At 35.6% G+C, this 22915-nt stretch overlaps 2 protein-coding genes across 6 annotated transcripts; one reads left to right on the top strand and one right to left on the bottom strand.

Annotated features, from left to right (window-relative positions):
* The first annotated feature begins 795 nt into the window (after positions 1-795).
* Positions 796-7083, top strand: LOC133698033 (SEC12-like protein 2). 3 transcript variants are annotated; one of them, XM_062120903.1, is made up of 10 exons: positions 796-1333; positions 1554-1648; positions 3191-3341; positions 4379-4470; positions 4566-4665; positions 4979-5054; positions 5145-5265; positions 5360-5476; positions 5586-5650; positions 7013-7083. In XM_062120903.1, the coding sequence occupies exons 1-10, from the start codon at positions 1034-1036 to the stop codon at positions 7066-7068; spliced, it is 1173 nt and encodes a 390-aa protein (XP_061976887.1). In that variant the 5' UTR covers positions 796-1033; the 3' UTR covers positions 7069-7083. The 3 variants fall into 3 exon arrangements, with proteins under 3 accessions (XP_061976887.1, XP_061976886.1, XP_061976885.1); XM_062120902.1 differs by lacking the exon at positions 7013-7083 and adding an exon at positions 6278-6708 and having other exon boundaries at positions 797-1333; XM_062120901.1 differs by lacking the exon at positions 7013-7083 and adding an exon at positions 6272-6708 and having other exon boundaries at positions 799-1333.
* A 1142-nt stretch (positions 7084-8225) lies between these two features.
* Positions 8226-21967, bottom strand: LOC133697065 (inorganic pyrophosphatase TTM2-like). 3 transcript variants are annotated; one of them, XM_062119403.1, is made up of 27 exons: positions 21831-21967; positions 21557-21719; positions 21311-21423; positions 21075-21201; positions 20734-20832; positions 20585-20653; positions 20340-20474; positions 20201-20269; positions 18700-18752; positions 18426-18585; positions 17388-17552; positions 16352-16436; positions 16012-16242; positions 15799-15893; positions 15635-15677; positions 14960-15117; positions 13959-14069; positions 12218-12286; positions 11935-12078; positions 11232-11306; positions 10971-11147; positions 10767-10852; positions 10220-10274; positions 9704-9829; positions 9494-9607; positions 8984-9100; positions 8226-8584 (listed from the first exon to the last, which is right to left on the bottom strand). In XM_062119403.1, the coding sequence occupies exons 2-27, from the start codon at positions 21674-21676 to the stop codon at positions 8519-8521; spliced, it is 2862 nt and encodes a 953-aa protein (XP_061975387.1). In that variant the 5' UTR covers positions 21677-21719; positions 21831-21967; the 3' UTR covers positions 8226-8518. The 3 variants fall into 3 exon arrangements, with proteins under 3 accessions (XP_061975387.1, XP_061975388.1, XP_061975389.1); XM_062119404.1 differs by having other exon boundaries at positions 21838-21958; XM_062119405.1 differs by lacking the exons at positions 21557-21719; positions 21831-21967 and having other exon boundaries at positions 21075-21193.
* Between the last annotated feature and the right edge of the window lie 948 nt (positions 21968-22915).

Here is a 22915-nt window from a genome sequence, read left to right as displayed (position 1 = left end):
GAACACGAACACAGCCGATGAATGCTTTCAATTGAATTCTTCAGAAGAATTGGTTCCAAAAAACTCATAAAAAAAGGTTCCACTACAGGAATAGGACAATTCCAATGCCATCTGACCTCTACTATCAAATTTTATTGTCTTCTTATATTCCAACATTAAGGGTTGAATTTAGGCCCCCAGATCTCTCTCTCTCTCTCTCTCGTCTTTTTTTTCCCTGACAGAATGCTGCCAAGTCTTGAGCACCCGTTTGAATATTTGTGCACTAACATCATCATGAATCTTCTTAAAAGGTTCTCGACGTATGTTGGATGGCTATTGTTTTGTTGATTTGCGAGTATTTTTTCCTTTTTCTTTTATGAGTCTTTTTCGTTTGGGTATATTATAGGATCCGATGATGATGATGATGATGATGATGATTGTCGATGAACATCTTGTTTTTATCTTTTGAACGAGTACGATTCTATGATGGTAGAATTAGGTGTTCAAATATATACACGTGTACATTAAATCTTAGATTTTTTAATAGATTTTAGAGATTTATTATTTTTCATGTTTAAGGATGTGAGCTTTTATTTATTTATTAATATCTGATTAAAAAATCAAATTACTATTATTTTTAATCAAAGCTTTTAATATTAAAAAAATCTTTTATGATACAAATTATTCATTATACAATATATCTAATAGAATAAGTGTTAAAAAATATAAAATAAAAAACCATGACAAGTAATTTATTATATATATATATATATATATAGGCAGGATCAAAACTTAGAGCTGGAGCCTGGATCATCTGATTCTTTCACGATCACTGTGAACTGAACACCCTAAATGCAAACGACGCAGTGTGAAGGAGTAGGAGGCGCAGTTTGGAACGTGGATCAAATCGTTTTCCATAAAAATTTGGTTTGACTTTTTTTTTTTATATATATTTTTAAATTGTTTTGATATATTAATGGTAAAAATAAATTTTAAAAAATAAAAAAAATATTATAAAAAACAACAAAGCTACCGTAGTAGCAGAAGGAAACCAATGGGAAAGAGCAGAGAGGCACATCCTCAAAGCCTGCAAAAATACGGCGTTCCTTTATACTCTGCTGCTTGGCTTCCTTACAAAGAGCTCAGATCCAAGCTACAACCCCGTGACGATCACATTGATTCCTCTAAACAACAGGAACAACAGCAGGAGGAGGAGATCCCCAAGCCCTCTGCTTCTTCCCATGAACACTACATCGTTTTGGCCGGCGGTGGCGGTGAAGGCAGCAGCGGCATTCCCAACGCCGTCCTTCTCTCCTGTTTTGATTTCTCCTCCAATTCCCTCTCTTCTCAGCCCGTACGCTCCATTCTTTTGATAGATTTTGCATCTGTTTGTCATGTTTAAAATTTCTCTGATTTCTCTATAAATAAATTCTCAGTCTGCTTATATCTTGGAGTATTAGCTGGGATATATTTATTTCTTCTTTATAATTATGAGATAGCCGAAATTAGATTTTGAATTGATTGATTTTATAGTTTTATTGTTTTGATGTATGTATTTCTATGTTGCGTTTCAGGTAGCTAAGCTTGATCTTGGTTCTCAATTACCCTATAGAATGGTGGTTCACCCCGGTGGAGATGGAGTCATTTGTGCATTCCCCAGTAGTTGCCGGTACTCAAATTCTTTTTAATAACTGCTTTTGCTGTCGAAAAAAATATTTAACAGTGATGAACTAGAGCAACATCTCTCTGAGGTTGCCAATTTAGTACATTTCTTGATTGTTGTTACTTTAGCTATTTTGAGCTTATTGCTTCCTACTTTGATTCATGTCAATCTTCTAGTTAGATCACTGTTTTTCTGAAAGTTTTACGCTGATTCTATGCTGTTAGCTTGCACCATCAGTATCCTCCATGTTGGAGATAGTACATTCTCTGCACAAGTGACCACCACCACTGCCACTTTTGCTCCATATCTTTTATCTATGATTTCCTGATGGAATAGCAAATGAGAATATTGAGTAATGACCAAATGAGTATGTGCAATCAGGCAAACATAATTTTACTCTAGCTCTGTTGAGTTGGTGTAATCAGGGAACGAAGAAGAGTCAATGTAATTAGAAGACTGATAATGTAGAGGTTGGATTCACATGAATGATGACGAGAGCTAGGAGAATTTGGTGTTATACATATTACAAATTGTAACTTGGATAAAATCTAAATGCACATAGATACACAAATTCTTTTGAAAGATGAATCTCAAGGTGCAGATTTTATGTGCTGCATAATCTGGAATGCTTATTATGTGGATGTGATGCCCGATGTCTGATTGAAATCAACCCTGCTTCTAGTTAACATCATTGTGTGTTGCTTCCCAGTTTACTTAATGTCACAACTTCCCTTTCCCTGTTCTTTGCTCATGGATTTGAGGTCATAAATAGTTCATTATGGAGAATATAAGGAAGGACTGTAAGTTTCACCTGGAGAAATGGGTTTAGACAAAAACCCTTTAAAAGTGGTTGGTTTGGGGATAAGTTGCGCTTGTATTTTAAGAAAGCAATGGGTTTGCATTTAACCAGTATTTGGAAAGTTACAAAAAAGTTTGAAGTGATTTCTCTTGTTTGCTGGATTTGATGTTGATTTTGGAAGGAGGAAATTTTCTTGCTCTGACAGTAATGTTTTGTAGTAATTCACCTCAATAGACCAAAATCCTCGAGTTTGAGTGGATAAAATGAGAAAAATGAAGATATGTTCATAAGCTCATGTTTGGAAATCAATGATGGGAACATCATGGAATGCTGCTAGTGTGGCAGCTATAAGTTTCTCTTGTGTTAGGGCCAGGTAAAATTCCTGTGTTTAAATGCTTGGAGAGAGTAGTGTTTTTGTACTTACCAAAAAAGTAGTATGCTGCTAGTTATCTTTTATGTTGGAGGAGACAAAACAAATGAGTTTCTGAGAAGAATCTCTCCAATTGCTTTGAATGATTTTTGGATATACTGGCATATGAGGCGATCCTTTTCTAGTCAGGAGCATTTTTAAAACTCCATTGATTGTTAGTTCCAAATGCACCACAGCTGCTGTTTGCATTTATATTACGGTCTGATTCACTAAATACTCATTACAAACATTGTGCCTGTTTATTTTTTTAGAAAACTTCCACCTTTACTTGCACCAAACAAAAGGATAATCAATTTATTACTATGTTTTCTCTTTGCAGATTTTTTGACTGGGATGAAGTCAAGGACAATGAAGACCATAAATTGGGCCTTAAACCATCCAAAAAAGTACTGACACAATTAGAAGATGTTGGACAGCAATTAGCATTGGCCTTTAACAGTGACAGCTCTGTACTTGCTGTAGGGGGCGAGGTAGAGAGTTCTTTGCATTTCCTTCCATTAATTTCAATGTAAACGCTGCATGACATAAAGGGAAAAGGCATTCTGAACACAAGGAAGACACGCTTAAAAGATACTGCTTTGTTTTCTTTTCTTGTCATCTTTTTTTCCTGCATATACAAGGTGGTTGCCCTACAATCATATAAAGGATTAAAAGAATTGAACTTATTTAAATCTCCTGCCCAGTCCGGTAGCATGAGAAGCTAATAACTCTTCTTCCTTGATTTTTTACAAAAAGATAAAACTGCTAGTCACCTTTGATAACATATATAAAACTGATAAAAGGCCTGGTAGGGATTTTATGAACGAAGTTGGCCAAAGAGGACAGCATCAACACTAACCATCTAAAATAGAGATTGTGGCACTTAGGGGATCAATAATAGGATTTTTGGCTTCCCTCCATGATCAGGTCGAGAAGACATTGATGACTTTTTTTTTTCTCTCCTTGTTTTTGTGGTGTCTTTCTTATTATTATTTCCATCAGGAAAAGAGAGGGAAGGATGAAAGCAGGTGTGGGAGGCAATTTATGTAATTCTTAAAAAATTAAAGAATAAGGAAAGTGTCCAATTTTTAGAAGAGATGCTACTGTCCTGGGCTGTGGACAAAGAACATTTTAAAGGACTCTCACTTTGTACACGTTTATATAATCAATTGAAAGGTGCAATAAAAAGTAAACTTTTTGGTCAAATTTTTCTTTCCATTTACTTTCACTGTTTTCTGATGGTTGCGTCCCAGCTTCTAATTATTTTATTGCATTCTAACTCGTAATATTATTAGCTAAAGATGACTGGTATGTAGATATAGTTTGTGAGGATTTAAGTTATGTTCCACCACTCCATCTTCCAATATCTGATTTTAGAACCTGCCATTTGGCCATTCACCTACCACTCAAAGTATCAAAATTTCCCCAACTGGGTCTTTATTTTTAATAATGATGATATGGAAGAGAACCAGGATCCCTTTTTGAAAGATAACATGCTATATGATGCTTTAATTTTGGTGCAGCACAGGATGGCAATTTAAGGGTTTTCAAGTGGCCTGGCATGGAAATTATTCTTAATGAGACTCAAGCCCATGCATCTTTAAAGGACTTGTGTTTCAGGTTGGCAATGATATTAGGAAAAATTTCTATTCCTGGAGATGTTAGCATGAAGAATTTGTAATCTGTTTATGCTGATTAGCTTAATTGTGTTGCAGCCCTGATGGAAAATTTCTTGTTTCAATGGGACAGCGTGACCTTGGTAGAGTCTGGGATGTAACTTCATCCACAGCTGTAGCCTCTTTACCCAAGGAAAACGTAAGCTGTAAATGATAATTAGTTCTTGACTAAGTTCTTTTCTAACTAGCAAATGCTCTGACCCTCCATGTCAAAGTGGTTAATACCTTCGCACTAACATAGTCATTGTACTTATTATTGATTTCGTTTTGAGTCTCAGCAAAAAAAAAAACATCTTGATCAATTTACTAGAAAGTAGATTTGAGTAATCCCATGACTCAATTATTCTAGGTTACTTATGGTCTCACAATTCATGGCTGGCACATGTAATATATTACTCTATTTCTATCAAATGAGTGTTGAGCTAATTGGATTTACTGTGTTTTACTTCCAGGATGAGATTTTTGCATCGTGCAGATTTTCTCAAAGGAGTGATCAGGCTCAGGTTCTCTATATCGCCGCAATAACAGGTGAATATTCATACAGGAAAGCCAAGTTTTCCATGCTCCCTTTGACCTTTGTTGTTCTCTATTAATCATCCTAGATATTGTGATACATAGACAAAGGTTCAAGTATTGTGACTTGGAATACAAGCTCATGGAAGAGAATGAGCTCAAAGCATGTAGCCCGTGAACCAATTTCATCCTTCAATGTCTCACCTGATGGAAAGCTTCTTGCAATGTACTGAATCTCCACTGTTAATTTGAAGTACTTGAGCTCATTTAGCAAGATCCTGATGTTAAGATATATTCTAATTTCTAGTGATTGATTGAAGGGGTATGACTCAAGGAGATGTGCTGCTTGTAAATTCAACCAACTTGCGTGTTCAAACACTAATTAGGAAAGCACATCTTGGCATAGTAACTGCATTGGCGTTCTCTCATGATTCAAGGTTAGATGACAACATTGTGTCTACATATACTCTTTAATCAACGTTTTAATCAGGTCATTCTCATATAGGGATGACATCTGAGTGTTAAGCATGTGTTATTCAAATACAGGGCTTTGGTCTCTGCCTCTATGGACTCAAGTGCAAGGGTGACACTAATTGAGGACAACAAAAGTGGTATGTACATTGCGATTCAGATTTTTCATCCTGTCATTGATGTCTCTGCAATGGTTGGATATAGACCTGATAACTCAATCACAGACTAAAATCTCTATGGGACTTTGATTTAGGGCAATCACGATATGACTTTACCCAAATAATATGGTAAGCTGATATTTGGTATTAGTGGACTGTGAACTCAGAAAGTAAAATGCACACTGCCAATATGGTGATCTTTTCAGTGATGACTTTTACGTGCTAGTACCATTGTATCAAAACTTGCTCTTTATATTTATTTATGCTTGCAATTTTGTTGTAATTCACCAATAATTGACACACGGCTTGCAGTATTTTACTAAAAGGGATAGTTTAGAGAAAACTAGAATGTTGGACAGAAAAAAAAAGGGAATTTTACAGGTCAAGGAGGCAGTTAATACTCCTAAGGTTTTTTGAAAAGTTAGGCATATAATTGGTCTTTTGGAGGGAATTAGTTTGATATGTGAAGGGGGATGGACTGTTAATGGAGATTGAAAAAAAGATACAATTGATTGGGAAACCATTTTGGGCATTTCCCTTGTTCTTGACATGCTAGTTCTCTCATTTCTTAGCATAAGGAACTTTCTTTTGTTTCTTGTTTAGCTGCAGGGGGATCAAGCATGCAGATCATTATATTCATCATTATACTTGCAATTGCTGCATATTTCTTGAAGAATGAAGTTCTTCCTTTTCTTGTCTAGATATTGGCTATACCAAATTATTGTGAATTTTTCTATGATTTATGGAATAGAGGCCACCACATTGTAAATGATAGGTCGGAGCCTATCAGCATCACAGTCCAATAATGGCGATGTGGTTTTGAGAATGTAGTTTTACCTGTTATGTAGGACAGAGAGCCTGTACTTGAACTGTGCCACCAAATTATGGCTAGTTTTCTTGTTGGGATGTGGATTGATACTGACTTGTATGGACTCCGACCCTGGTATCAGATCCCATGTCAACATAGGATCATTGATACCCTGCTTTGCTTTCATCATGTTGAATATCCCCAAATCTTGCTATTTTTTTCACTAACCAAATTATCATGTTGCTGTTATTTTTCTTTTTATTATCTCATGTTAATGATTTGTTACCATTGGCTTTTCCTCGGTCCAAATCCCGTAATTGTAAGGTTTTTTTTTTTTGTTACTTTAATTTCCCATAGTTGAGATGTTTGATTGTCATGTAAATACAGTTTCACTAATAATCAACATTAATTACAAAAAAGAAGGAAAAGGCCTGGTGGATGTATTTTAGATTCTGTCGTGGTTGCAGGAATATTTGTTACATGCTTTATTATCTCTTGATAGATCCTGTCACTGAAATTATACGAAACTTGGATAGAAAAATCAGATGGTCGGGGGTGGCAGAAGCGATCCTGTGAAGGGATCCGGCGATGACGAGGTGCACTTGCACCAGCAGTTTGTGAGCGTCTTTTGTGCACCTTGGGAAGGCACGAGTTGTTATGTACGTTGTTTGTGTGCATAGGATTTCACCGTGTCCTAGACTCCATGTATCTGGATTGAGTCTTATTTATGGTTTTTGTGCCGAAATATCTGAAACCGTGTAGGGAGCGTAGCCGAATGCCAGGCCTCTAGGCTGTAGTCTGAGTGCCTTGGCCCCTTTATCACCTGGTTTGTTACTCGCCTTTTCTTTTTTTTTAATCAGAGAGGTGGTAACCACTTTTATAAAAGCAAGAGAAAGATGGCATGGAGAATACAAGGGTTTAGATGTGATCGAGATTTATTTATACAAAACTAGTTTCCATATAATTAATCGTTATCTTCCAGCCCAGAACGTCGACTTAGAAAATCTCGCTTGCTTAACTCCTGGATCAGATCATCCTACTGAGCATATAATTAATCGTTATCTTCCAGCCCAGAACGTCGACTTAGAAAATCTCGCTTGCTTAACTCCTGGATCAGATCATCCTACTGAGCATATAATTAATCGTTATCTTCCAGCCCAGAACGTCGACTTAGAAAATCTCGCTTGCTTTACTCCTGGATCAGATCATCCTACCGAGCATTAGGCTTATCCAACAATAAATGTTGATGGAGCTTGTCATAATCTTTTAGCTTTACGGTCGGATCCCTCGAACCAAATTTTGCATATCAGAGATAAATTCACCTCTCCAGCTCAGTCAAGCACATCAGAGGTTGTCATATTTACACATGTTATTACTCCTTCGTTGGACCCGGTTTAGTTATTGTTTAACGTGTACCTTTAAATTTTGTTTATTTCAGCTGTTATTCACTTAATGTTGCTTGAAATCTCAATCCACGTAGAGAAGAGGGAGAGAATTTGATCTTCCTCTTTTACCAAGTACGTGTTTTAAAAGAAACTTTTGGCAATTAAATGTCCGAATGAACATGATGCTTATGAAAGAAAAAAAGGCAGAAACCACATTGGTAGCATGGCATTGATACAGACAACTGTCGCATAAACTGTGATTCATTTCTACCCATCAGCTGTCCTACTTTATATTTGAGGGATTATATAATGTTTTAACCGAGTCGCCGCACAGAAAATCAAATGCTAAAGCTGAGAACCAAACGAAGCAAAAGAATGAACTCTTAGCTCGATTACAAGAGAACTCATGTTTACTCTCTAACGTCAAATGGTTATTCACATTTCCACCCAATTCATGTATTTACAAAGTGGAGCAATTGAACAGCAGGCTCCAAGTTTGTTGAAAAGAAAATAAGATTCGAGGTAAAAACTTTGCAACTCAAAGTCACATGTCAGGAGAAACATGCAACTGTTAGAATTTCTGTTAGCCCAACATTGCGCGCTTCAATGCAATGAGACTCTGTTACCTTTAAAAACTCGCAACAAATCCGAGAAATGTCATTGGTGCTTCCTTTGGTAAAGCGAATAACCAACAAGGGCAGACATCAGAAAAGTCCATAGCACCTGCACAGTGAATGCAATAACCAGTGATGTAGGGATGCTATGCAGTTGGGACAGTATCACATTTCTTTTTGACCAGATGGCATTGAGACCATCCAGTTCCAATTCCAAAGATACTAAACCAGTGAAACAATAGAAGGTTGCTTTTTCTCTCCAAAAAGAAAGAAGAAAAAACAATACAAAAAAGAAAATGAAATAGGGAACATCCAGCTTGAATGCCAATTCCATCGTTGCAACATATGGTAAGCGATTTGGAGTTACTAACATGGTCCATTGTTGCCATTTTCAAAAAATCAATTTCATTGGAAAAGCAGGCATTTAAGGTTCCAAAAAGAGTGTAAATTTGAATAAAAATCCAAGTGAAGTCAACAGACACATGGATTACTAAAAGAATTTAGGTACCGTGTTGATAGCATGCCATCTTTCCAGCCTCTTGATTCTAGCCTGCATGTCCTCAATTACCCCTTCTAAAGGAGCAGCGTCCCTACCTGGAGAGGATTCTGAAGCTGAGCTGCTTCCCTGTCAGTTTGGCCATGGTAATATAAAAACAGTGAACTCCTCAGCGGCTCAACCTTGAATATATATTAAAAGGTCATTTCTCAAATAATGGTTAATTCTTTTGGACTTAACAGATAACCTATCGAATCAGAATCAGGAGAAAAAAGGGGGGGAGGGGGGGGGGGTGTGGGCCGGGCAAGGGATTATAAGGTGCCCCGTGATGATCAAACAGTAAGGTTGTCTCTCATTGAGCAGTTTGTTAACTGGAAAGATGTCCTGGCCCTCTATCAATACATGCTGCCTATTTCAACATAGAAGACTGAACAGGACTGATATCTTACACTAATTTTCCCTCAAGTAAAATCAAATGTCACAACCAGATGGCTGCTATCCCATTCAATAATAGTAAAATACCTGAGATTGTATAAATTCAACAAGTTCCTGCAACCTTGCAGCTTGTTGAGCATGAATTCCACTGTAACTTCTTTGCATTGCTGGTAATCTTTCCAAAATGATCTGCAGATAACTCTGAAAGTACAACAAAAGAGCCAATCCAAATAATGAGAGGCTGAAGAAGTCACAGGGCTGAAGATAAAACTATACAAGCAGAACTGAAGGCAAAACCTTAGTTGTATATGAACCATCCAGTTTAAGTGTTGAACCAGCTGCCGCCACAGCTTCCTTATTAACCCCTTTGATCTGTAAGTAAGGACTAGGGGTGTCTTGCAGATGATCAACCTCAATGAGAATCTACAAATCAGAATAAAAAATGAAACTCATTCAGAAAGCCACACATATGAGAAGCTTATATACAGGAAACAGAAGACAAGAAGCATGGAATACATGAAAACCTGGCATCATCAAGCATTAGTGCTTAAGGTAATGGAAATAATTATCAGGCACTGATGATGGTTTAATTATCTTGGACCACGAAGACCTGGGTCATGCTTCTTAATTTAATTAATCAATATCCGTGGTTAGTACTTAATATGAAATTTCCTTTAAGACAATTTCAAGATATGCTACAGCTCAACTGATAAAAAAAGCCCAAAAACTTAATTACAAAAACAGAACCGAGGACTGTACACAATTTGGAAGATTGGACGTATAAATTACAAGAGAAATCCAGTGATATTATACCTTTCCATCTTGGTAGATATATGCAGATGCTTCAATGCATGCTACAGCTTGATACCTGATATTGCATGATAACAGAAAATACATCAATGAATTGTAAAATCCATCAGTTGTTCAGCTGTAAAGCATTAAAAGGAAGAACACTAGAATGCTTAAAACAAGCAGAAAATGCTATATACAGCCCATCAAAAGTAAATGATACATTTGTATTTTCCAAATTAATGACATAATAAACGCTAGAAAAACAGTTGTTTGTTTGTTTACAGCAGTTAAATTTATGTAACTGCCTAAAAGAAACAAATTGTTCTTCACTGATACCCAGAAGATGGAAGGATTGTTCACGTGCTGTGATACAAAAGCACGAGGATGGAATAGTGTCCACTTAATCAAGGGTTTTGAGCATGTCAACTCCTCAATTATAAAAACAATGGGACTCAACAAGATAGATATACACACATGCTATAGCATTTAAATTTTGTCTTAACTAGGAACAAAAATGTGAAGATAAGTTCATGTGAAAAGAAAAGCAAAACTATACACATGGTCTTACCCAAGGTTAAGAAGGCCAGCGACCGTGCTGGTGCTGATATCAAAATCCACTTTTGGTTGAATAATGAAATTCCCTTCTCTTATAGGCTATTGATGAAAACATTAGAAAATAAAAATCAAGCATTCACTAGATATTGAAGATAGAAAATGCATCATAAATTGACAAGGAAACATGTCATATAACTCCAATACATTATATACGAACCTCTCGAATCAACAATGCAAATCTACCCTCACAGATTCTGAATCGTATGCAGTCGCTCTCTGCCAGCTGCCCATTTGTAGGAAGTCCAGGTAGCCTTAAATATATATCAATGAAATTCTGAACACAACTGCACAACTTCACAGGATCTAAGATTTTCAAAATATCTTGAGAAGCCACCTGTTATTGATCACAAACAATAGAAGTAGATCAGACACAAACCACGGTACATAATCTTCCACCAAATCATGAAAGTGCACTTACTAGCTTATTACTCTTCAAAACAAACAAAGAACTCTCAGGGGAAAGAACAGGATCAAAGTCATTTCGAATTTTGAGCTGCGACAATATAAGAATATTGAAAAACCTCCAAGTTAAACTTGCAAATAGAATATCAGTCCTCAGAAATGCACTGTAACAGAACATCAATATTTTCAAGAAACATGAAGGGACATGTATCATTACTAACTACAGTTTGTATGTTTCCAACATAAAAGATGTAGACAAATGAGTGTGAAAGTGCACCAGTATAAATGTGAAAAATCAAGAATGGTATTCTTCTCCTGAAAGATCTGAAAAAAAGGCATTTCAGAGGTTCTATGCAATTCATTTTGATGATGACTTGAACTTCTATTAACATATTGACAGTGATAATTTTGATCTTTGGTTGATCGAAAAATATGTGATTAATGGCATTCAATTTTTAATGTGACAAAGTGACCTTATTCTTTTTTCTTGGGCGGTCAAGGAACTTAACCTTTTCTACTAAATGTTATAGATATTTCCAGAACTTTTCAAGATGATGTCTCAATAAAAGAAGGCTTATCTCAGTAGCACATACATGTGTCTCTGTGGGAAGATAAAACTATTGGCAAGACCAATGTTTAAAACATGGAAAACATTGAAATACCTTTCACAGTAAAACATAAAGAACAATAAGAAGATCAGACAGTAGGGGTCTACTAACATGCGCATGAACAAGATGCGGCTCAATATGCTGCTGAAAAATTGGAAACACTGTCATCATGATATCATTTTGGGACATAAAACACCCCACTCTACTTTTATCCCTTTGAACTCGAGAAATAAGATGTGAATGCACACCACCAACCTGTTTTCACAAAAGATGAAGTTACTTCACAACTAAACTTTCTCATCATCAATAGAAAATGTCTTTAGAAATCAGAACATCCACGCACACTGTCTCTCTGAAAATAAAGCCTAAAAAAGGGAATGCAAATTCATCTTACAACAGCAATCCACAGGTCAAGTGATTTTCGGATTTCAGGATGCAGAGCATACACCCCTTCAAAAATGATCTGGAAAAAAGAAAGAATGATTTTAAAAAAAAGTCAAATAACATAGCATAAACTTAAATCACCACTATTGGCAAAGGATTTCATAAGTGGAAATATCAATTGCTATGATCATATAAAACTGTAAAGATGCATTACATGAACACTTGTTTTTCTAACCAGCCTGCATGAAGATGAATAAAACTTATAGCCAGTTTGGATCCAATTCTACTATACATGGTATGCACTGAACAGCGTGCATATAATGAGAAACTGAAAAGTAGTAAGCGAATAATTTTGTATTAAAATGTTTGACCCTTCTTAACATCTCCAGGTTTCCTTTTTTTACAAAATTCTAACACCACTAAGCATTTATCTAAAAAACTGCTGAAACAAATGTAGCATTAAAATACGAGCATATAGCATCAATCTTCCATATCCTTAACAACACAGGAACAGAAACTGATGACACAGCATTTGGAGCTCAGTTAAGTTAATGAGAAACAGTTCACATTCAAATTTCTGAAAGGTTCACTGCTAGTTTGTAGTAAATATGCCCCATATTAAAACAAGGTTTAGCATTTTGAGGAAAGAAATTTAGTCACAGGTAGTCAAACTGTTTTTAGAAGGCTCGCCTTGTGTAATCTCCAGACAGGACTTAATGATGGAAGGCATGAATTAAAACATGTTGGCAAATTTTCAAACTACTCAGAAATAGCTTTTGTAATCTTTCCACTTCTGTATTCTCCGCTCTCTCCTCTTTTTGGTATGTTATATCCTTCTCAAATAGACTGATAGACACAAATGTTGTGCACCCCGTCTCTCATGCTTTCCCCCTCTCCCCCCTTCTAAAGTTATTATTGTTGTTGTTATCGTTATTCTAATTTTCAGAAAGAAAAAAAAAAGGAGAAACTGTTATTAGAAACAAAGAATTGTACAGTACAAAATGAGGACAAGACATCCTCCCAAAAAGGGATAAGGAACAATCTTGATCAAAACAATGAAGTAGACCAATCCCTTTGAATATCCACTAGAGAAGAGCACCTAAATGCACCTGCCAGATGACATCACATAGAAGTGAAGAAAACTATCTTATCCCACAAAACCAGCCTACATGTGAAGTGATTATAAAAAATCCTTGCATTTTCTTCCATCCAAGTGCACCAAAAAAAACTTCACCAACAGCACCATCTCTGTAAAGGAAAATTTTCATTATTTCTTACTTTGAAAAGGTTAGCACCCTAGCACCAGCAATTTGCTTAACACATCATACTAGGCTCCACTAGAGATAAATTGTCTTGTATATATATGCCTACTTGCAGAATAACATGAATCCTTAAAGCCACACTAAAGGGATAAATTGTCCTGTAAAGGAATCTAGTGGATCTCTAGCTTGCCATAAGCTAAATTTTATCGTGATACCCTGAATCACAGGATAAGGTTCCTAATTGAAACAACACTCGAACAATTAAATGACTTAAGTAGGACTGTACCTTAAGCCCATCTCTGCCTCCCCATTAACCCTTTGGGCTTTATGTCAGAATATTATCAAGTGATATCTTTCTTTTCTTCTTTATAGAAGTTTGATTAAAATAAAGACAGATAAATGTAATTGTGTAATACATCACTGCAAAATAAAAAAATAAACCCATGATAGCAAGTTCCAGGAGCTGTATAAGTAAGTATGATAACAAACCACGCCGCAATCTTCAGAAACTTCAAGTTCTTTAAATCCACTACGAGCACCAGTCTCCAAATCAAACATGGGTACTTTTGTTCTTCTACCATTCCTTATGTTACCGATATTCTGTAAAAGAATGATGGAACAATGACTGTATGTCAAATGCAAATATTTTTTCCAGGAACTTAAAAGGCAAACCAAGTGAAATGAATGTGACTTTTCTTCAAAGCAATAATCTGCAATTATTACCAGCAAATGTAGAATTGATGTCACGGTATCTATAATAAGCCTATTTACAGTAGATATACTGTACATAGCAAAGTAGGTAAATGATATAGCATTTTGAACCCGACGCATTAAAAGAAGAAAAATTGACAAATCAAAAGGAACAGAAGTTTCTTGCATGCATGGAAGGATTCACAAACAAGAATATGTCAGGTTACTCTGATGAAGGATTTAAATATTGCAAAGGGCCAGCTAAGGATCAGACCGTTTGATGTATATTCTTGACAATTAAAATACCCCAATGAATGAGGAATCTGGCAATAATCTTCTAAGAGAATCTCAAAGTAGTAAACAGAACAGTTTCTTTAAAAATACCCTTCTTTTCCCCAAGTCAAACCATTTAGAGGGAAAGAAAAGGATTGTAGCATGAGAAAACAGAATTATTTTCAAACCAAAAGGGTTCTGATAAATGCTTAACTGCTGAGACGATAAGGGAGGTCAAGAAATGTTTAATAAAAAATGGAGATCAGGAATACAAGAATTTGAAGAATTCTCAAATGTCATGATTGGATGATGGAGATGGATGCTGGTGTATAAATCTCTACTAAACACTGAAAGTATGAAACAAATGCTTGACCAAACAAACGCCTTTTTACATTTTACTCCAACTCTTTGCTCTACCATATTTTAATATTTCCAAGCAATCTTATCTGAACAGCCATCTAACAAATGATAGCATTATTGATGTAGAAAAGATCTGCATAAGATGAATAAAATTGGCGTCTCCCTACCTTTGAAAGCAAAGACAGATCTAGAGAGCTAAAGTCGTCATACTTAAAATCTTTCACTTGTTCAGATTTAAAATAGCTTTCAAGGGAAACTACTTCACACCCAACAATGTTAGCCATTTTGTGAGCCAGACTAGTTTTTCCGGATCCACTTGGGCCTCCTGTAACAACAATGAGATTAGAAAAGGCAATATTTATGAACTTAAGCAAAGTAAATTGCTAAAAGCAAACACCACAATGTCACAGGAAATTGATTCCTCAAAGAAATTTTCTCTTCCAAGAGGAATTTTATGGTTCCAGAAGTTTTTTTTTTTTTATCATTTTAGCACCGTAATAGGAAAATGCCATGGTCTTCTTTGAAACCATAATGACAAAAAATTACACAAGGAGATTAAAATTCTTTATTTTGTGCACAAATATGTGTCTGCAATTAAAATTACAATCAAATTAAATCAATTACAAACATATTACTATGATCACGCTTCTGAAAACATTGACATAAGGAGATTTAATTGTACACTTGCCCATGACATTTATGAACTTGAATGACACAACACTTTGCATCAACAACTGGATTACTTTCAAGAATATTCCATAGTTAAAGAGCACGTGGTCAAAAATTCTTTTTTTGAAATGTCTATGCCTGTGAGAGAGAGAGACTTTTAAAGCATGTATTACCAATTCCAACAATGACAGGGGGGCCTTTATTCTCCAACAAAGCCTGAAAAAATTTGTAAAATTGCATAATTTTTAACCAGACTGATTGTACTGGTAAGCTTCTTAAACTTTAACATGTATAATTACACTAATCTCACATTCAATTTTATTTTTTAACTCATTACCTGTATTGCTTGAACAGCAAGAAGCAACCCTCTATCCAAATCATATGAATCAGGCATAGGAGCAATCTTCATGTTATCCCTGAAAGAGGAAGAATCTGTGGTTGCTTCATGAGAGAATTCACGAAACGTAATGATAACACCCCGACAATGTAGTTCATCACCAAGAACACTTAATGAACATTTGTAACAATCTTCCAGGTAGAGGACACTTACCTATGACTGAACTCCCATGTGACGTATCTGATGATATAAAATGCCATGTTGCTACTATAGGCTCCATTTTAGATTTTGTTGGAGACCGAGTCCATGGTTGAGATACATCCTCAAGCCGATTAACAAGGTTTGGAGAGGTACGGATTGGCCTTGGGGCAACAATGACCCTTTCTTGATTGCTTGTCATTGAAGTATTAGGCAATAGTGGTGGTGTGTTAAGACGTGGTACACCTGCAAGTGAAGTAGCAAATTGTAGAAAGAAGAACTTTTGATCTATACCAGACAAACCTACCAAAATGCTTAGACAGAGAGTATTGATAGTTATCATGCCAGTTCCAACCTTTTCTCTGAAGAATCATTTCCAGATATGACTTGGTGATCCAAGGTCCATTAACACCCATCCTCGTTGCCTCTGCTCCAACAGTCTACATAAAAGTAGAATAGCCAAGATAAATGAAAGCTTTGGCCATAGTTCCCAAGTGGAAGTCCAAGGACCAATCTAATTTCTGGTACTGAACAAAAAATAGCACATAAAAGATGAGCTATTTACTACGAGAATGGAAAGTGTTGGCCCAGCTACTATCATATGTATCATCTAGATTGAGGAACATACGTAACAAAAATTGGATGATATGATTTAGTGGACACTCAAGCTGAGTCATGAAACATGCCGTCCAACAGCTGGAGTAATGAGTGAAGATACAGAACTAGAATCAGCCTGTTCAGTTACATGCTAATAATGTACACAGCATAACAAAATAAGAAATCTCCATCATGATTATTAGGAAATTTCTACTAACATTTGGCAATCAGAAGATCCATGAACTTGTGTGCTAATGTCCCCCATGCACAACACTCATGAAGAAAAAATTTCCATTCATTCAATCTCCCTAAAGCCAACTGAAAAACTAGATGCTTCATGCACTCGTGCAAAAAGTTATCAAGAATCGTTATTTGCATAACTTTTTTGTAGAAACAATTCTGGAATAAGATCGTGTTTCCTGCATTTTTGTGATGTAACAATCCAGGGGCATTTAGGGAAAATCACTAACTTAGAATTGGAGCACTCTTATTGTTCGTCGCATTTTCCCCTTCACTTTCTTCCTGTCACTTGCTGGTGGATATGTTACTCACCCTCAGGTTTTTGCAGATTCTATTCTTTCCAATAAAAAATTTTCTATCCCACAAAATGTGTGGGTAGGTGGGTGGGTGAGCTGGCGGGTGGGTAATGATAATAATAATAAAGGTAAATAGCTATCTTGTTCTACTAATTATCCAGCACCTTACTCAATTGCTTGGAAAAATATAAGAACACAACAAATAAATGATTGTGAAGCCTCCTACATGTTATCTTAATCAAAAAGATGGATCCATACTTTCCTATTCATGCCCCTCAGCACCACGAATGTCTCATCAAGAGTATCAATGGTCTCTAACGACAGTGAAAGATTTCCATTGCTAACAGATGAAGATGCCCGTTTATAACTCACTACAACATTGTACCCTAAAGCCAGCAACCCACCAAGTGTCATTCTTCCAACCTGTCTCAACATTAAATGATAAAATAGGTAAGCAAAACCACCAAAGATTACAAATTCTGTGAAATATTAGAGTCTAGTTTTTAAAAGAATTGAACTTACATTTCAAGTTGTACTAATGTTGTCCTATAAAAACAGACATCATATAAAATAAAGAGACTACAGATTCCAAACAACATAAGAAAAGAAGCATTTAAGACCTCTAAGCTACCAGTTTCAATAATGGATAGGATTACAGTATTGATTGGAAATGGAAGAAGCCTATGCATCTTGAATGTAGGGACCATGTCTCAAATACAATTGTCTAGATAGTATGGATCTTGTGCTGAAGCTTCCAGAAGCAACAAAATGTCCTTGCTAGTAACTGCAGTAGACTACTGGACGGGTGTGGGGAAGAACCTTGCCAAAGGTTCCATTTCCCTAGGAATTCTTTCCCTTTTATTTGTTTATCACGAGTCCACGTTCATTGATTGATTGATAAGATGCCTGAATAGTGTGCCCAGTCATATGCAGATGTGAGGAAGAATGATTCTTTCACAGGTACCTACCTATCCATGGTCCTAATGATCACGCACTGCAATGAAGGTCCATGAATTCCCTTGTACTTTAAAGATGACAGACATTAGTCTTGCAGCTTTTCTGGAAAGTTGTAGAGCAGTAATTTAACATTTTGTGTAGGCTGAGAAATGAACCATTACATTCAGAAAATTGCCTACTTACATTCATTTCCATCTGAAAAGTAATGCTACGAATTTATTCCTCTATATTGGCCACGGGTGTTAATTTCTTTCTGGAAGCTAGAATTCGATTTTGATAATAAACTTTGATTTCAAAGTCCATGCTTATGCTATAATTGCAATCTCGGAAGACCCTTACCTCAAACTCAGCTTTTGGCCTGATAATAAAATTTTTGTCAACAATTCTCTGGTCCCCGAGTGATAGATAATATTTGATGCCAGACTGCCGCACCTTGATCCAATCATTTGTCAGTGCTTCTTCACTTGCTGAAGGAGGCCTAAGGTACATCTCAATAAAACTGCAACCAAGATAAAGTTCCAATCACAATTATTCACACTCAAAGCTCAGAGAATAAACCACTTGGTTTTGCACTGATATTATGGTAAGAAACAGAGAGTGAAGAATCACTAGCTTATCTGTATGTGCTGTTCCTTGGAAGGCATAAGCAGGATGTCCATCTGGTGACTGTCGCAACAAGTTAGCATTTAAGTAACATTCAATCAAAGGGTGCAGGTGATGCATATTAATTTAGTAGCTAATAATGAACTATACAGCAAAAAAAAAAGTGAGGGAAAGGTAATTCCATGAGCAATAACAAGAAGTGCAACTCAATGTAATTCCTGAGAAGCATTTGATAATTGACATTCAATATCATTCAAAATCAACAAGACAACATATGCACTGGTCAATGCTTTAAATTACACACTTGTTATTGATTACGCACCCATCCACTGTTAAGAAGCAGTGTTTTGTCATGGTCTGCACCATATGCAGATTTTCTTTACCATTAAAACAAAAATTGAAGATTACAAGAAATCCTCATCCTTCAAAAGAATTTTCACAACTATCTCACTCACGTAGTGAACATGAAGGACATAGGCAATTAACAAGAACTAAAAAGGTATAAGGTCAGCCATTGTGCACATGAACAACAGTGAACCCACTGCCCAGTTTTTTTTTTAATTTCCAAACTTTTTTTTTCAATTGCATACTTTTACATTCTAATTATATGAAATTAAGAGCCAAATTAAAACACGAATAAAATACATGGCACACCCTAAATTTGCGACAATTTTTATTTTGATTTTTTTTTTCAATCCCTTATTTAGAGAGGAAAGAGAAAGTTGCATGAGAAAATAATTAATTGTCGCGATACTGACAGCAAAAAATGGTCAAACTTGGTGTTGATGGGTTCCAATCGACGATGGGATTTCAATGGCGGTGGCTTTTTAAAGGCCTTGATACGCTGAACCACTCAAGCTCGCGCGCCTAGCCTAACTTTTTTTAAGAAAAAAAACCTTTATCATTGGATTTTTGATGAATTTTTTTATTATTTTTTTTTTTCAATTTCATCTTATAATATTGTGTTTATTTTGAATTAGTCTTTATTTTTTTACCATATAATAAAATAAAATAAAAATGTTATTGAACCCATTGGAATCCACATCTCAGGTCGCGGGTTTGGAGAGTTAACCAGGTTAACCGGAATCGATCCAATATATCATCATCTCAATATTAAAAAAAAAAGATGTTGACTTTAATTTTTTTTTTAAAGTCAAACCCCTTTTGAACGGTCATCGAAGTTGCTTTTAAATTCGCATGTCTGGTCTCTATTTTTTATGTCATTTTTTTGTCCTTTGATTTTTTTGCCTTGGAACCCGCAAATTAACTGAATCACATTGAGGCAACTCTCACATGATTTAATTGGAAACTCGGGCTTGGCAAGGACTCGAGTCGGGAGTTTCAAGTTTGACTCACTAGACCAGGTTTAATGGCAATATCAAAGAATTCCCTGTAACTTGAATAATTTTTTACGTTCAAAATGATGTTAGGCCAACCCACAGCATAGCACAGGAAATAAACTAGTTCTCAACTATTTAACTTAGCAATGAACCATGGAAAGATGTACATACCTCACTTCTACATTTCAGCTTGTAGATTGCTTCTCTAAATGATGAGACAAAGCTGTTGTTTATTCTAATCTGCAGAATAAAACCCGAGATGAAAACCAGCATTTTAAAAATTGTATAAGATAAGGACAAAAGCCCCAACCTGTGCATGGTGAAGGTCTGGCTCAATGTGTTTCCTAAACAGTGGGAATATGCTGTCAATAAGGTAATCCAATGAACAAGAATCCCCAATGTCGTATTGAACTTTAGAAAGAAGACTGAAATGAACTCCGCCAACCTGATCCACCAACCATGTTTAGAAATCATTGTATTTGAAGCTGTAAAGAAAATGACAGCTTCACAGCCCCTTATTCAAATCAAGATATATAACTTCAGAGAATAAGTTACCACAGCAACCCGGATATCCAGTAAGGAGCGCAGTCTTGCATGCAGAGCATAGGCACCATCAATTACTACCTAAGAACAAAGAAACATTAAAGAAATTAACTCCATGGAAGCAAGGAAAATCACAGTAACTGTTAGTTCCCCTGGCTTACCACTCCAGATGATGTGCTCTTTATTCCTTTGGAACCAATACGTCTTTTCTGTTGGTAATCAAACATTGGTGTCAAAGTATCTTTTCCTTTGGTCAAATCCTATTGCCAACACAAACAACTGTGTAAAGATAGACAAAACCAAATTTATATAGAACGCATTGGCATAACTTTTACTTCAGAGAAATTTTTTTGACACGTGACCAGAATAGGTTTCTAAATGATTACACTTGGGTATTTCTAAGAATTGGAAAACCAGTTTTCCAGTTAACTATATATTACAGAATTGCCACATGCAAAATCCAATCCAATCAAGTAGCAAAATTTGAGAAGAAAATGCAAACCTCAAGATTTTGTATCAGTGCATCGAAATCAATTGAATCCAAATCACTCCCATCATCAAATCCCATGCGATAATTCTCCATTGATATAACAACACAACCAATTACAGAAGCCACCTTCTCTGCTAAGCTTCACAGATCATCAAACAAGAAAAAAGTAAAATCAGAAAGTATCAAATAAAGCAACAGAAATACAACTATAGAAATTCTGAAAGTGAAAAAAAAAATAGATATTCAACCTTGTTTTGCCTGAACCACTAGGACCACCAATGCCAACAGTAACAAGACCTTCTTTTATCTCTCTGAGCTCTTGAATAGATTTTACCAATAAATAATATCCATGATCAAAAGACTGCATCATTCCAATCCAGCAATTAATTTTGATCAGAAATAATTTTTTTAAGAAAAAATAAGATATTATTACCTAGCTAACTAATATTCAAAATTAGAAGAAATGGATGAATGAAAGTGAAGAAAAAGCATACCACGTGAAGAGGGAGAGATTGGAGGATGGAGGAGGAGGAGGAGGAGGAAGTAGAAGGCTGTTGCTGGAAGTAATCGCGGCCTCCTTCTTGGAATACTCGCTGAACAACCTCATGGTCCATTTGTCAACAACCGCACCAATCCTCTTTCGCTCTCTCTGGAGCCCTGAAGAATTTATATTGCTATTAGAGAAGAGAGATAGAGAGATAGAGAGAGAGAGACTCGGTTTTATTAGTTAAGTAGTAGTGTTGCTTTTTATTATTCTGGTGCCTTTACTTTCTACCCTTTTGCTTCCTTGCTTGCTTCTGTACGCTCCCGCTTGTTTTCCTTCTCTTCTACACTTCGTTCATCTCTCTTTTCTTTCTTCGATTTTTTTAACTCTATTTTAGTTTTATTAATTAAAATTCGTGTCGTGATTTTTTTTGAAGTCCTAGTTATGATAAAAATATATATATATATATATATATATATATATATCTGTCTTTAAAATTCTTGTATTTTTGCGGCGGTTTCACTTATGCACCCACCTGTCATTTGAAAATTATAAATTCATCCTCAGTATATTTGTTTTTGTATTTGAAACCGAGTTGAGTTATGTTTTAAAAGGGTGTTAGGCTTGAAGAAATATTATATTAATGTTATTTTTAATATTTTATGATAATTCTGATGAATTGATATTGAAAATTAAAAATAAATTATTTTAATATATTTTTAATGAAAAATATATTTAACAAGCATATAGAAACCATTAAAATTATTTTTAAGTCCCCAAAATTGTCCTTTGTTTGACCGTCCCTGCACTCGTTTTTTGTAATGTCCAGTTTCCTTTTGCTCTTCAAAATTCAAAGATGGCGAATGAAATCCAAAGTTTTCTTTGCCAATTACATTATCTTCACTCTTGGCAACATTAGCGGGTGCAGGCATAAACAACAGACTCAGCCATGAACGGCGAATGGTGACCAACTCAAACCAGTCGACGGCGACCTCGGGGATTTCTATTCGCTTTTGGTAAGGCAATGATTGAGTGGTTTGGTGGTAATCTTATTATTTAAATCAACCCCCATATCTCTTCCATGTAAACTTTTTTTTTTTTTTCAAGTATCGGATCAGTTTATATATATGTTTTAATTAATTTATTAATTAATTAATTGATATCTTAAAATTAATAAGATAAATTTTTAATAATTTTAAAATTAATAATATTTTAATAATAAATCTAAAACTTAATCAGTTATACAAACTTATTCACAGCAAAGTTCTATCAATTTGGCATTGTCTTTGCCAGGTTGAGACTGGTACACCTCTGATCTGTGTCCCAGTTGCAAATTGAGGAGAGTTTGTTGTGAGGAGCTTCTACATCT

Source organism: Populus nigra, chromosome 6 (genome assembly GCF_951802175.1).
Source record: "Populus nigra chromosome 6, ddPopNigr1.1, whole genome shotgun sequence".
Lineage (NCBI taxonomy): Eukaryota > Viridiplantae > Streptophyta > Magnoliopsida > Malpighiales > Salicaceae > Populus > Populus nigra.
This window is presented reverse-complemented; position numbering and strand designations above follow the sequence as displayed.